This window comes from Phodopus roborovskii, unplaced genomic scaffold (genome assembly GCF_943737965.1).
Source record: "Phodopus roborovskii unplaced genomic scaffold, PHOROB, whole genome shotgun sequence".
Classification (NCBI taxonomy): domain Eukaryota; kingdom Metazoa; phylum Chordata; class Mammalia; order Rodentia; family Cricetidae; genus Phodopus; species Phodopus roborovskii.
Genome location: NW_026126636.1, coordinates 3,554,707 through 3,570,668, shown reverse-complemented (window position 1 = coordinate 3,570,668; position 15,962 = coordinate 3,554,707). Strand labels below are relative to the sequence as shown.

Genomic DNA, 15,962 nt, shown 5'->3' with positions numbered 1-15,962 from the left:
GTTCCAGGACAGTCTGGATACATACTAGCAAGTTCTTGGAAGGAAAAAAAAAAAAAAAAAAAAAAAAAAAAAGAAAAGAAAATAAGATGGGGAGACATCAACTCAACTAAAATACCAACCCCCCCCCCCCAGAAATGCACTTACCTCTGGCTAGGGGCTAAGAGTCAGAATGTAGAATCTGTGTCCCCAAGAGACCCCATAGAAGTAACTAGAACCCCAGATGAATAAACAGCAGCAAGCTTGTGACGTGCACCTCCTACCAACAGCTGTTCCTTCCTTGATTAGAACCTAGGAAGGAAATCCCGCCTCTCCCCGCAAGCCCCATCCCTCTCTGCCCAAAGTCAGGTGTGGGGACCCGAGCTGCAGCTTTTACACAGGACGGAGCCTCAGTCTTCCGCTTTATAGCGTTCTTTATGGCATGAACCAGGAACGCAATGTGTTTACACAAACACAAAACAATTGTACATCAGCATCTTTACAATATTAAAGGAGCCATATACAAGTCTACAGGCATTATACACAAGGGGGTGCCGGCCAGGGCGCCCCTTCATCAGGTCTCTGCCATCCCCCGACTTGGGAGGACTAGGGGAGATGTGACAAGGCCTGTGTGTCCACCTTTGGGGCCTGTGGTCTGTGAGGACCTCTCAGGCCAGTCCTTGTTGGGATTTGGAGTTAGGAGCACTGGGGAAGCCGGGGTCTGTGCCTTACTGACAGGCTAGTTTAGTACATTTAATTAAAACTCCATGTGCATGAGTGTGGGGAAATTGGAGTTGGGGCAGAGGGTGGCTCCCTGAGCTGGGGACCCAGAGACTGGCGGTGACAGATGGGTCCCTTGGTAGAAGGGCCCATTCCTGAGATAAGCTGTGGCCTGTGCTGACTGGATGGGTGGAGACTTCTCCGAGAACCCAGACGTGAACACAGTCAGTTGGGACGGGAAGCTGCTGGGCATTGGCAGGTCAGGTGTGCACCAAGTACAGCCTGGGTTACAGGCGGCAGCAGAGTGTCTCAGATAAAAGTCACAGAGTCACTTAGCCCCCAGAGCCCCCTCCCGGCTGCCCTGCCCCAGGGGCCCTGTTCCATCTTAGGCAGCGGCGCACCACCACAGCTGCCTGCCACATCTGTCCCCACAGCCCCAGCTCAGCAGGCACCTGGGCCTGACCGCCGGCAGCACATCCTTTGCAAGGCTTGCTCAACACTGGGCTGAGAGCTGAGCACCACGTGAAAGCAGCGACGGTCCTTGTTGGCCTTGCCGACTTGGGCATCGACAGTTAGTTGTGTTTTAAATACTGTAGAAAAATAAGCCATCTCCAACACGAGGAAGCCTGCCAATGTCCGCCAAGCGTGGAGGATAAACAGCCGCTCTGAGGTGACTGGCCCAGCAGAGGATGCTGTACCAGGCTGAGGAGCAGAAGGGCTAGAAGCTGGCAGCATAGGTGCAGCCCGGCATCTCTGGGTCACATCGACAGTCCTTGCACAGGCATCCCTCATCCTGTTGCCATGACAGCTGGTACTCCCAGGGATGAGCTCAGACCCTTCATTCCCACCCTCAGTCTGTGAAGCACAACCAGGCAGGGACTCCTCGGCACTGTTTCCATGCCCCTGGGGTTGCCCCAGGAGTGAGGGGGTCTCAGGCGGGCCCCAAGGCAGGGCCTAGTCCAGGGGTTCTTGCTTTATCCGCACGGCAGTGGGGGTGGGCTGCGGTCGCCGCTCCTCCCGGCAAAGCACATACTCGCTGAACTGAGAGGAGTCCACACCGCCCCCGCAGGAGGCGGCCACGCTGAACCCCCTCTGAAACAGCCTTTCTAGGACCTGCAGGGGAAGAGAAAGGGGTCAGCAGTGCCCAGCTGCCAGAGTTCGCCTGGCCGGTGGGCAGCTGGGTGCCAGGCAAAGCAAGCTACCTTCTGATGGGTTTTAGTCCCAGCTGTGATACCAGCTGGATCCTACCCTAGGCAGGATAGGTGCAGTCAGGCCGCAACTTATCCAACCAGGGTGGGCCTCTGCTATCCCACCCAGGCTACCGCCTCCAACCCTCAGGGGTGTATAACCAGAACTAGGCAAGCAGAAGAGGGTTTGGGGGTCCTCTCCCTGTTTTCCAGGGTGTGCCCCTCCCCATCACACACACACACACACACACACACACACACACACACACACACACACACACACACACGGCCCCAGGCACCCCCTCTCTCAATCTCCTGCTCCAATAATGGAAAGCCCCTGTCCCCTAGCCTCAGGGCAGCCACCTGCTTCCTGGAGCTGAGTCCCAGATGGTCTGAGGCCTCAGGGCTCATCAGCTCAGAGAGTTCTAGGTGGAGGGAAAGAGGGGGAGTCCTTTCGGTATGTGAGTCTTTGTAGGCCCACATGTCTCCTGGGTTACGTCTTTGGGAAGGTGGGGGCTGGCCCCACATCTGTGTCTTGCAAATAGTACCTACCCTCCCACTCAGAGCCTGCAGAAAGTGAGGGGCTCTCCCCAAAGGGCCCCTTCTGTCCTAACCCCAAAACATGTGTCTCTGAGTCAGGAAAAAGCTTCTAGAAACTTCCAGGGAGCTGAGGCAGGAGGAGCTGAAGTTTGCATCTGGCCTGTCTCAAAAAGAAGTGCTCTAGGCAGCTGCTGCCTGCCCGAGGCCCTGGGGCCAGCCTCATGGGAAGACTCCCTGCCTTTCCTGGTGCCTGGGTTTAATTTGAATCCAAAGTCAGCCTCTGCATGTTAAATGAAGCATGTTCCGTTGAAAATTCTCTGGGCCATTTTTTTTTTTTTTTTTTAGAACATCCTTTTAGGGGGAAAAAGAAAAGTACAGATCAATTTTTTTAAGTCCATCCCCCAGGCACCATCATTTAATTATGAGCAAGGCATAAATTATGCATGGGCACATTGTTGCCTGTTCTGTATGGGTTTCGTCCATTCCGTTCCGGGACTGTGTCTCCCTCCGCCTCTCTCTGCATCCTGGGGCCCCTCACCTGCACAGAGTTGAGTCGACAATAGCCATTGAGGGGAAAACGGATGACGTGTGTGGGGTCCTGGTTCCAGCCAGCGTTGACGGAGTTGCACATGACATCCCCGGTCTCAGGGAAGACCTCCTCAATGAGAGCTTTCTCGCCACTGAGTGCAATGCGTTCACCCAGGTCGGGGGTGACTCGTACCACCAGGCAGTCGCAGGCGCGGCTACGGCGTCGCTGTTCTTGTTCTTGCTGCCAACGCTCCAGCTCACGAACCATGGGCTGCAGTTGGTAGTACCGCGCCTCCTCATACAGCAGGTTGAAGTCCTGTGGACAAACACAGTGTCAGGGAAGCAGGAAGCAGTCCCATCTGGGTTGCTCATCCTGTCTCCAGTGGGGTCCCTTTCTCTCTTCACAGATAGCTTAACTCCCAGAGTACAATGCAGACTAGGATGGTCATTTCCACTGTAGAGACGAGCAAAGACTCCAAAGAGTGTGCCCCAGATATACGGAATCTAAGAGCAGGCTGGAGTGCATCTGATGAGATTCTCTTCCTGGACCTTCACCTGGATGGCCAACAGGAGTGTCATAGAAAGAGCTGGAAGCTGCTGGTGGTGCACCCCTTTACTCTCAGCACTTGCGAAGCAGAGGCAGGCGGATCTCTGTGAGTTCAAGGTCAGCCTAGTCTACAGAGGGAGTTCCAGGCCAGGCAGGGCCACACAGAGAGACCCCGTCTTGGAAAAATAAAGGAAGGAAGGAAAGGGAGGGAGGAAGGAAGGGGAGGGAGGAAGGAAGAAGGGAAGAGAAGGAAGGCAGGGAGGGAAGGAGGAAGGGGAGGGAGGGGAAGGGGAGGAAGGGAGGGAGGGAGGGAAAGAGTGAGCTGGAAGCTGAACTAGAGGGGTGGGATCTGGGCATACGCTGCCTTCCTGGAAATCCACCCAGAGAAGACATCACACTGGATCTAGAACATTGTGCTCTTGCCCAGCTCCCAAGCAGCCCTCCACGGAATGCATTTCAGCCTGGTCACCCGTCAGCCACAAGGCCTACGAGCCTAATACCAGCCTTCCTGTGCCAGCTTGCCCTCTTTACAATATAAACACCGGACCCTGAGAAGCAGAGTGAAGATTAAAGCACAGACCTGCCCAGTGTCTGTCCCTGCCCAAGCAGCTAGAGAAGATGACAAGGTCCCTGGGAATGAAGGTCCTGGGACAAGGACCTCACCAAACAGCCCATTCACAAAAACTGTCTCCTCAGACCCCGACACTAGCCGTGTGTTCACCAATTCCTGAGTGGCCTATGCCCATGACTCATGCCGCTCATCGGGGCTCAGCATCGGTGGTGACTGACGGTCCCAGGGGAAAGGCAAGGGAGATGAACTCTCACGGCACAGCCGACCCTGAACACCCAGTGTGTATCTGTCTATTGACCCCAGAGGCCCAGAATCCCATCATCTAGGCCCACGTGTTATGACCCTGCCTGCTTTCCATAAACGACTCCTTGGAGGCTCCATCCCAAGTCTGTTCTCCTAACTCTCACCAGCCCTTAGTTGTATATCTTTCCCCAAGCCTAGAATGTTCCATGCCCAGACTTTCACTCACCGACCCAGGGCTGAAGCTGCAAGCTGGACACACCCTCCAGTACCTCCTGACCCAATAACCCACACTCAGCCTCTGTACCCTATCCCTACTCCCAGCAAAACCAGAAACACAGTGACATAAGTAGCCTGTCCCCACGCCTGCTCCCTGCATCTCCATCAGAGCCCGAATGCTCCTCCCAGTCTGCAAACCTCATCACCCACCAAGATCCAGGTCTCACCCGCAGCCCCCCCACCCCCTCCTTCCGGTTCACAGCCCCCCAGACCTCCTCTCCAGGGCCACGAGGGCCCTCCCACATGTCCCCACCCTTCCTTCCCACCCAGGCCAGGTTCCCCCATCTTTTGACTAGTACTCGGTTTTGTTTGTTTTTGCTTCTTTGTTTTGAGACGGGTAGCCCTGGCTGGCCTGAAACACCCTCTATAGACCAGGCTGGCCTCAAACTCACAAAGACTAGGCAGCGTTTACCTCCCAAGTGTTGGGATTAAAGGTGTACACCATCATTGTTGCTGACTTATTTTTAGATAGTGTCTTACTCTGTAGGCCAGACTAGCCTAGAACACTCAGCAATGCCCTTGCCTCAATCTTGGAAGGCTGGGATGAAGTGTGTCTGGTGGGATCCACACCAGGCATGTACAATGTTCTGAAGCAGCGCTGGCCCCAGGCAATTGAGACTAGACCTCTGTTTTCTGGACTGGAAGGGGCAAAGCCTATGGCTTCCTCCCGTGTAGCTCTCTTTTCAGACCAAATTCAGTTGTTGCCATTTAGTAACTAGGCAGGATGAGAAAGGCCCCTGGGCTGCTAGTGCAGAAGCTGCTGCAGGAAACCTCAAAGCACCGAAGCACACAGACAGACAGACATTTTCCAGCAAGACCCAGGCCTGAGTTTCCTTCTTCCTATGATTCCCAGGACTTGAGAGGGGCTCGGCGATGAGGCAGGACCACAGGGAGCCAGATCAGCCACCTAAAACAAGCTCAGCCCTCCTGGGATTAACATTTGTTTAAAGGGTGGCCACCTAGCTCTTAGGGGTTTTCCCCACCGCAAAGTGCAACAAGGGACAGACACACAGACCTCTAACTCCTTAAACACAACTAACATCCACCTGGGGTAAGTGCCAAAGCGTAATTGTTGTTACACCCCGATAAACACAGGCAAGATGTGAGAAGGCAAAATGAGTTTAGAAAAACTGATTTAGCCCTCGGCTTCATCGGTTAACTTTTGGTGGTCGCCATGACAACTGTGGGTCCGTTTATTAAGTCACAGCGTCCCCTGTGTAATGCCACCACACAGGCAGTGCGGGGGGGGGGGGGGGGTGGCCGCTGGCTGCGTGCGGACTTACCTTGAAGTCATCTGGAAGCAGCAGTTTGGACGTCCGCAGGAAACTCAGGATGTAGCGGAAAATCTCCCCATCCCGGTCGATGAAATAATGTTGCTTGAGACTGTCTAGGACAATGGGCTCTGTGCCATTGAAGAGGCGGCTTATTCTGGGAGAGATGGGCAAGATGGGATATGGATAGGGTAGGGTTAAGTTCACCTGCCCCAACTCCACTCCTTAGAACTCACTCAGAGTCATCTAAGGTAGCTTGGAGACCTTGCCAATCCTGACAGTTGTCAGCACACACATGTGAGGCTTCACACACACAGGACACTAGGGCAGCCATTTCACACACTTCCAACCACACTCCCCAGCTATAGCCAGCTAAGGGACATATCTAGCTATGTCTGATGACCCACTGACACGTATTACAGGCCTGGAAAACCATGGCGAGACACAGCCAGCCACATAAACCAGCTGGTCCAAGCTGCACACACACCCGTGGCAGAAAGATGTGTCCAGAAAAGGTGTGTCGACCACCCAGCACTCCAGTTAGACATCTGCTTAATGTATGTCAACCAGCCAAGTCTCTGGGGACACACACCTCACCCAAGCTACATCACCAACATCAGGTAATAATAGCACATGCAGCCGACAGGCCCACGACCACAGTCTCAGGCAGTGACATTCTCCAGCTAACACAAGCATGTGGAGTGCAGCAAGCATGCAAACCCCAGAGCACGTGATCATGTGGCCCCAGCCCTGGACAGGTATTCATGTAGTTCACACATGTGCACATCTGGTGAGAGGCTGGGATTGGAAAGACACAGGGCCTGTGGGAGACCTTGGGGAGCCCCTGACATCTGTCCATCTCATGGCAGAGAAACCTGGCCCTAGGACCTAGGCTGTCTCCCTAACGCACATAGTGGCAGGGTCTGGTTTGGTTAACTGCTCCACGCAGATCTCAAAGGCTAAGCTAGATAATTAGGAGCCACAAAATGGGTTGGGGGCAGCTAAGATCTTCACTTGGGAGCAGAAGCGAGGTGGGCAGTGTTCTTCAGTGGCTGGTTGACTTCGAGCCTGGGAGAACTGTTCCCGAGAAAGCCTTGGAGGCTGAGCAGTGGTGGCATGTACATTTAATCCCAGCCCTTGGGAGGCAGACACAGGAGGATCTCTGTGCATTTAAGGCCAGCCTGGTCTACAAAGCCAGTTCCAGGACAGCCAGAGCTACACACAGAGAAACCCTGTCTTGAAAACCCAAAACCAACCCCCCCAAAAAACAAAAAACAAAAAAAAAAAAAAAAAAAACCAAGCCTCGGAGAACCAGGGAATTAGGGGATAAGGGTAACGTATTGGCTTGGCCTACACCAACCACCCTGCCCCTTCCAAGAACCCTCTCCCTGTCCTGTTGGTATAGCTATCCACTCAATGCTTAGTCCAACTCGACCACACCCAGCCACAGCATGTGTATGTACCCACAGCAGGCCAGTTGCCAGAGCTGAGGGGTTCACAGCCCCCAATGCCCTTCTTAGGTACTCCCAATCCACAGTCCTCTGTTCTGGTGGCCCTGTAATCCCTTGTTCTCATCCTGGGGATGGATTTTTGGCCCAGCCTGTCCCAAGGGGGCAGTATAAAGGGCAAGGTTGCCTGGCGAGTGGGAGTGCAGGTCAGAACCTGTGGGCTAGAGGTGTGGAGGCCTGAGCTTGAAGAACCAGAGGTACAACTGACAAACAGAAATCCTGAGCGTTCCAGAGGCTGCTGGTGACAATGTCCTCCCCAGGACGCAGGGAAGGGCAGAGCCAAGGGCCCACACCCAGGTCACTGTGCTCTCCCTCCCCCCCCCCCCCTTTCTCTCTGGCTCCTGACACCAGCTCCACTGCATACAGGCCACCCTGACCAGCCAATGAGAACTCAGGATTCTGCTGGCTGGTGACCCCGATGCAAACCCTTGTGAGTTGCACAGCCCTTTGCAGACCTGGCCCTTCAACACTTCAACATGTAGCTGTGGGGGGTGTGGGGGGCACCCAGAATCCCTGGACACAGACGTGACTGAGCCACGATGTCAAGTGCCAGGGCAAACAGCTGAGGGCCCATGCCGGGCTCTGGCAAGGGAGAGGTCAGAGGCAAGGGTACAGGTGAGTTAGCAAATCTGACACCTCAGCCTTCCTGGGAACTCTTTCCGCCCTCCCCCGGCCGAGCTCAAGCGTTCTGTTCTGTGTGGCAAGCAGAATGCTGGGTCTGGCTGGGTTCCAAGCTGCTCTGATGTCGGAGTTGGCAGAGGCTCCCTGGAGTCTGTCCTGTCGGTCTAGAGGATTCCCAGTCCACCCACAGCCCAAGGCTGGCAGGGTTCTAGGCTGTCTACTAAGCCAAGACAAGCAGGTTCTAGATCTTTCCACGATTTGGTGTCAGTTCCAGGACTAATGGCAGGTGGACACCTCCTCTTAGGACAGAGGCCTTTCATGGCCCCAGCAACCAAGTTTTACAGTGGATGCTGGGCAGGCTGGAGGGATATTTTGGATAGTTACCACAAGGAAACCCTTAGCATTTCACAGGGTCTCGTGAGCAAGCTCCTGAGTTCTGTTGGTGGCTTCATGTGCCTCTGTGGGAACTATGCCTAGACCAGCCCTCTGAGGGTGCAACTTCCAGAGGTCCTCTGCGGAATAAACCTGCGGACTCCTCGCTTTGGCGGCTGGGACCTGCACTATCCAGCCACTTGCCCTGATGATAAAGGGTACGTGCCATCATATTGCCTTCATCCTCCTTTTGAAGCGCCGCCTCTGGCTTCCTGGGTAGTGCCCAATGTTATTAGCTCCGAAGCGCCCAGCCACCTTTGTGTGCTGTTCCTATGCCAGCACGGGACGGTGTCAGCAGCAGCTAAGTGACACCCGTGAGCAGGACACAGGGAGAGGCAGGCCATGAGGCCACTCTCAGCCTCAGGCCATTTGCTCAGGTTGAACAGGGGAGTCACCCAGCACCAGGCCCACAGGGTCTAGGCCACCCCGACCAGCCAAGAGCCAGAGGTTGGGGTACAATGCTATGAGCTCAGAGAGCGGAGGCAAGGGTCCCCCGACTCCTACAATGCTTCCCAGGGTGGGACACTGCTGGCATCCAGAGCTGTCTCCATGGGTAACCTCAGCACTTTTATTTCTGTCTCCATCTGTGCAATCAGTGGTACATCTTTTCCAGGATTGTAATAATCCACTTGTAAAAAGCCCAGGGGACCCGAAGGGGCATTTTCCATACAAAATGGCTCTGACGCTCCTCATGACCTCGTCTTTACTGTGTCATAGGTCTCAGCTTCAGGCCTAGCAAACGGCTCCGAGGAACCAGAATTATCTAGGCAGGACGACATATTCACCCAGTTCTGGTAAAGTACGTGGTATACCCTCTGGGCATACCCGAGCCGTGGAGGGTTCCACATGCCACATCACAGGTCAAGTCCTCAGCTCCCCAGAGAAAGAGAATGCCCGCTGCATAGCAAGCTGATAAGTGAGGGCAAGCTGCACTGTGGAACAGGGAGGGAAAATGTCCCTCAGTCCCCAAAAGCCACTAGAGACAAATGTGAATGGAGCCCTCTCCCTGCCCACACGGCCTGGGTGGCGATAACGGCAGGAAGGCAAAGATCAGACTTTAGGAAACACTATTCCAAGAAGGTTTGGGCAAAGATTTTTATGAATCTCACTCGCAAACACCGTCAGCCGATTATGGGTTGATCTATCTCACACAACTCAGGAACGCCGCAGAAGGCAAAACTGAAATTAAATGAAGAAAATCCGTCTCCTAGCCTAGACAGGGCTCTGCAAGGAAGCATGCAGCCAGTGCTGCATACAGCCTCACAGATCCTGCCCTACCCATGCTGCATGTTCATAAAGGCCCCTGTGCCTAGTCTGTGTTGCCACTCTCTGGACCGGACACAAAATCTACTTCCAGTATCCCCCTCTCCGGGGCACTCCTGTAACGGCAAGGGATCTGCCCAGACACCTCTGCACACTGAAATCCTCCAAGCTCTGAGCAGCCACCCTGGTGATGAGCCTTCGGTATCTAGGGGATTAATTAATTTCTCTTCTTATTTTAAATGTATAAAAGAGAGGCGATGCCTGACAGGCCTGCCCTCCTGCTGGCCAATGGTGCTTGCTGCTAAACCACGCCAGGAGCAAGCAGCACGGGCCCAGCAAGCTACACGAAGTGTCACCTGTAGGAGATGTGCACAGAGACACAGCCCACCCCCATTAGTTTTGCCGCCAGCTGTGGGGCCAAGGTGTGTCCTTGGGAAGTAAATCCAGGAGAAGTAACAGCAAGCGAGTTGGCGGTATTCAGTGCCATACCGCTAAGGGACCCTCCTGCGACCAGTCTGAAAGTCCCCAGTCAGGGTCCTGGTCACAGATATTTCCATGCATTACAAGGCATTGAACTCATGCTCAACCACTGTCAAAAATATATCCGACTGTCCTGCAATTTCTAACTCATTGCTACACCCTCCAGCTCCAAAGGTAAAGCTTGTTCCTAGCATCTCAGGTCAAATGGTGGCCGCCTAAAAAGGACGGTGCAACTGTAGCTGGTACTCCATTCCTTTCCCCCAGGGTAAGGGTAGGAAACAGCATTGACCATGTCCGCCCTCACCTGACTCCTAAGTGTCACTCTGTGAGGCTCCCCAGCCAGCGGCTGGCCAGGCTCATGTGGGACTGGATCTTGAACATCAGTGCAGGGTCAAAAGCCCGTCAGAAGTGGCCTTCAACAAGCAAGCCATCTCTCAAACCCTCAGGAGCTTTAGGGAGCGACCGACCTTGGTGTAGCATCCTACGAACACACCACATGCCCGACACTGGTGCTGACACATGCCAGCTCTTACCTGGAATCAGGGTACTTGGTGAGTGTGGCTAGGCTGCTGGTGTACATGTGACCGCCCACATCAATGTGCACAGGTGCGTTGGCTTTGGTGAGCTGAGCTGGCAGTGGGATCCCCTGGGCAGCCAGGGGAGACACAGGCGACCGGGTGAGTGACAGCCGGGACATATTGCCTCCCTCCTAGAGATAGAAATAAATTGAAAAACAGGGGTTCCTAAACCTCCATTTATTTCAAATGTGATCACAGATTTAATCAGATCATTTCTGCTTGTGCCTGATCACATATTCAGCTGACAAATTATGGCCACCACTGTAATTAAGTGTATTTGCATCTTTTTCTTCAAAGCACTGGGGGGGGGGGGGCGTAGGGAAAAGGATGCTTATTAGCAATAAGAAATCAAGAAAAAAAAATTTTTTTTCAAGGTGTCAGCCTCCAGGGGCATAAAACAAACTGCAAAATTCTAATTAAAGGTCGCAGGCTTATGTGTTAGATGTGAAATATCCCCTGACAAACGAATCACCAATTTGTGAATTGGGATTCAGGGGTTTTTTGCAAGTTTGTCTCAGTAACGAGACACCTCTAAATTAGTGACTTCCTCAGCACCTAAGGCGCCGAGCTTTATACATGTAGTAAATTTCACATCAAATTAGGAGCATTTTTGTTTCAAAAAAAAAAAAAAAAACACCATAATCGTCCAGTCAGTCGATATCTATCTCCTAAGTGCTAGGTCCCAGAAGACCTGCAGCTAGTTGAGCAGGTTCCCTAGCAAAGAGCAGAGGGCTGAGGGGCTGACCTAGCCCACCCTGTGAGCTCACCGAGGTGGTGCCGCCGCTGCTGCCGTGTGCGTTAAGCGAGGACCCGCTCGGCCGCTCCTTGCGGTGAGGCATCTAGGCTTCCATCCCTGCCCAGAGTATCTGTGGGAAGCAGTGACAGGGGGCTTATTCCTCAGTAGCCATGGGCACTGGACCTCCCCTGGGGTCAACGATTTTTACAAAGATACCATCTGGGACCCCATATATACCAGGCAGCCCTCCCAGATTCCATCCAACACTCCACACCCCAAAGCAGACCTCCAGGCTATAGTCTGTCTCTCTCTCTCTCTCTCTCTCTCACACACACACACACACTCACACACACACACACATACACACACTGACGTTTTCTAGGCAGCTCCATGTCTGCTAATTTGGCTAATGACAGCCTAAAACATATGCTCGCCATTATTGCCCCGCAATGTTTCAGAACAAATCTGATTTCTTTGGTATTTTGAGTTAGAGCCGTGTTACCAAGCGTGTCTCCTCTTGCATCAGTGGAGAGAACCTTGGGGGAGTGCAGCTCCCCTCAAATGACCAGGGAGCCCAGGACCTCTCACCACCCAGTTAAGATGCGGTTTGTATAGGACACCTCTTTCCTAAGAATCCTGGGCAGAGATGAGGACGAGTCACTGAGGAAGCCACCAATCACCTAGGGCTCCCAAAGCAGACAGAACCTGTCTTTGTTTGCCTACTCTGCACCTCCCTGCTTTTCCACAGACCCCTAGAATGGTGCTGCCTGAGCCTAATGTATTCCAGACCCCCTCAGGATCATAGGCCCTGGAGGCATGGAGGGCTGGCCAGACAGCAATCACCAAATGGGCTTTCTCCCCTCCTCCCCAGAGCTACTCAGGGACTTTCCTATGGCCTCAGACACCTGAAATAAAACTGTGCCTCAGTCCCCAGAAGCTCCCCGAGGGGGCTTTTTAAGGGAGCCATGCAGGAGGGTAGAAAAGGGTAGGTTTCTGGCTACCACTTCTAATGACTTAGAGCTGTCTCAAGGGGAGATAGAAGGGACTGATCTCTCTCTCTCTCTCTCTCTCTCTCTCTCTCTCTCTCTCTCACACACACACACACACACACACACACACACAGAGCAGGGATTCTACAAACATAACCTGGATTTCTCTGACATACGTTCACATGTTGTTTAACCCTTATGGGTCAACTACATGGTAACCTGGGTACCCATATGATGCTTTGTTTTCTATCAAACTCTCTCTTCTAGAGCTCTGCCTTAAAATTTGACATCCAATTATAAAACATGGTCAGAGGCACATGGATTCAAACCTTCAAATAGAAGACTCCTCCCCTCCTATGATTTCTTCTGTACCCCCCAGTGCCCTGGGAAGTGCTCTGACCTGAAACTGTTTGGGGTGAAGGGAGGGTGTTCTATCCCCATGGGGGTAGCTTATCCAGTCCCCTGTTTTGGACATTCCAAGTCACTTATCTCAAGGAAGTTTTTGAGAAGCCAAAACAGACCTGAGGGATGGATTATCCAGCCCTGGGAGGGGGCGGGGATGAGGGAAGTCAGAAGGGAAGATCCACTAAGGGTCAATAGGGCTAGAAGGAATTCCCACCCAAATTCTACCAAAGCACCAACCACGTTTCCTCCATCACCAGGGCCCAACTCAGAAGTGAGAAGTAGCATCAAGCGCCCATCTCCCAAGCTGGCGGAGCGTGTTTCCCACAGCAGAAACCAGAAACTCACCATTGGAAGCCCCAGGCCTTACGCCTTGACCCGAATCTCCACTGTTCCCTCCAACAAACGCATCTGCGGTGGACCACAGTCTCCCGAGGCCACTGCTGAGATCACAAGCATAAAAGTGCGTTTGATAAGAGATACAAGTTCACTGCACCAAACACCACGACCTAGACTCGGCTGAGGCTGGGCCAAGCCGCCTGTTGCAGGGACCTCAGCGGGTTTGCAAACTGGCCCAGCACTGACCCGCTTCTTCAAGCCGTGGTGGGAGACCCTGGTCCCGCGCCCACCCGCAGCCGAGCCCCGCCCGCCTCAGCAGAGGGAAGTGAGCAGAATGCCACGCTCATTTACACACAAAATGATTTTGTGTCCCATTGTGCTCGCAGTTGTTCAGCTCTCTGGGGGTGATTAAACTGGCTGAGCTGCGGCAGCTTGAGACGATTTCACTAAATCGCTTCTTCGTGAAGTCGCTTCTTTGCTAAGCTGTTATTTTAACCATAAAAGGTAAACAGAAGGCGCCTCTGAGTTCCCTTCAGCTCTACGCCCTGGGCGCCTGCCCGGAGCGACAGTGCCAGGGGCCTGCAGGACAGTCCAGGGGGGTGGACTGAGAGGGACGCGGCGGGCCACCTGGTGCGCGACAGCCCCGCCGCAGAGCCCGCTGGCCCATGTGAACTTCGGGGCTACAGGAGCCGGCTGGGCCGAACCTCCGGCCCCGCGGGGCAGGGTGGCCAAGGTACCCTAAGGGCCCAGCGAGGAAAGGGTGGGAGTACGGTGGGGGCGGAGACAAAGTTAAATCAAGAGGCAGACACTTCAAGACCACAGATGGGAAGCTCGCCTAATTAAGGACGTAAAAGCGCTTTTGTTCTCAAAGTTTATTGTTGCCGGGATTTAAAAAAAATTAATTGAAACTAATGCTGTTATTCACTCGTGCAGTTAAATTCCTTCATGCACATTTGAGACACCGAGTGAAAACTTGAAGGTTTTATCTTTCTGCAGTCGGGGGTTTCTTGAGGGAGGGCAGAAGGGCGCTACAGTGGCGCGGAAGGGGAGAATAGACTGTCCGCATCCAGGTCAAGGGGTGCGTGTGGGCAGCCGAGACAGGGAGGGGAGACCGAGGTCCGGTCTTGGGACCACCACCAGTGCGTCTGGCACGGGGCTCGTGGGGTGGGCGTCAGAGGACGCACATCTGTCCCGCTAGAGACTTTTCCCCCTTTTCTCTGATTTGGGCGCCAACCCGGTCCTGTGCGCCCCGAAACCCCAGCTGCATGGAGCGGGTTTCAGAAAGTCATCGGCTCTGCAGGGCACTCGAGCCGGCACTGGAACCGGAGTGCGGAGGACCCGGACGCAGTGCACCGCGCGGCAGGAAGATCGGAGCCGGGCCGAGTGGGGAGGGTCCACCCGCGGTCAGGACCAGCCCACGTGGGCTCCCCCCGCCCCGTGCGCGCCAGGCCTTTGTGCTGGGCGCCCCCACGCCGCCAGCCCCTGCGCTCAGCCGAGGGACAAAGCAGCCCGCCCCCCCCAACCCCCAGCCCAGGTCCCGGCCCCGGGCCGAGCGACTTTCTCGGCATTGCCGCCACTTTGGGAACCAGGGGTGTGCGGCGCTGAGCGGTGGCCGCCCGCGCTGGGCTTACCTCGGAGCCGGAGCGGCGGATCGGGCTCCGGCGCAGCCCCCGCCCCCCGCAGCCGCCGGTGTCGGGCGCCAGGCGCAGCCTCGTCGCCTAGTGCTCGATGCGCGCGGGTCGCTCCGGTCTCGTCCTGGAGTTACTTTCTCTCTCGCCCCCAACCCTCCCCCCACCCACCCCTCCCGCCCCGGCCCCCGCTCCGCGCGGCCCCTCGCGGCGCGCCGCGCCGGGGCCTCCCCTCCCCGCCCTCCCCTCGCCTCCTCCCCTCTTCGCCGCGGCCGCCGCCGCCGCCTCCTCTTCGCGCCGCTCTTCGGCTGCCCTCCCGCCGCTCCCACCTCCTCTCCTCCCTCTCTCTCCAGCGGCTTCCTCCCCCGATGGCTGGGGGAAAAGAAAAAAAAAAAACAAAACAACAACAACAAAAAAAAAAACCAACCTCTCCCCCCCCCCCCAAGCCCAGCCGGTAGCCTGTGCGCCTCGCCGCGGCCCAGCCCGGATTGCAAAGGGCAACGATCCGGTTCCAAATTACCCCGGCGCGGCGAGCGCGAGCGGGCGCGCGCGGGCGACTCCTGGCTCCGGGCTCAGCTGCGCCTCGGGGCAGAGGATTAGAGTCGCAATTAGCTCCGCGCGCCCGCGCCTGCCGCGCTCGGCGACAAAAATGCACCGTTCCCCCACCGCCACCACTTCCTTTCCACCTCGCGATCCCCACCCGTGGTTCCTGGAGCCCGGTGCCTGCGTGCCGGGGGGCTCGGCCAGGACCCTTCCGGGAGCGCTGCGCCCGGGCCCCGCGCCCTCTGCGCCCCAGCCCCCCGCCGTCCGGCCACGCGGCGCCCGGGCCTCCTCCGGGCTCGGGGAGGGGGCGGGGGAGAGGCTGATTTTAATCATTGTCATTTCATCTGATGTAATATTTCCCCGGGCGCTTTCAGCTGGGCATAAATTTTCGACTCCCAAATAAGTAACACAGGGCACGTTTCTCACATTTCTCGACTCCTCGGTTACAAAGAGGAGAGAAGCAGCCGCCGCCGCGGCGCCCCGGGGCTGAGGGCGGGACTTGGTGTGGGGAGGGGAGAGAAACTGGGCTGCCAGGCGGCTTACCTCCCTCTCTCCCTCCCTCTTTCCCGGGGTCTCGGCCCCGG

At 55.3% G+C, this 15,962-nt stretch overlaps 1 protein-coding gene across 1 annotated transcript; it reads right to left on the bottom strand.

The window, feature by feature from the left end:
• Window positions 1-392: 392 nt before the first annotated feature.
• Kctd15 (potassium channel tetramerization domain containing 15) lies at window positions 393-14,985 on the bottom strand. Its single transcript, XM_051207309.1, has 7 exons — window positions 14,839-14,985; window positions 13,217-13,311; window positions 11,509-11,607; window positions 10,697-10,872; window positions 5,872-6,016; window positions 2,962-3,267; window positions 393-1,809 (listed from the first exon to the last, which is right to left on the bottom strand). Exons 3-7 carry the CDS (start codon window positions 11,578-11,580, stop codon window positions 1,651-1,653), a joined length of 858 nt encoding a protein of 285 aa, XP_051063266.1. The 5' UTR covers window positions 11,581-11,607; window positions 13,217-13,311; window positions 14,839-14,985; the 3' UTR covers window positions 393-1,650.
• Between the last annotated feature and the right edge of the window lie 977 nt (window positions 14,986-15,962).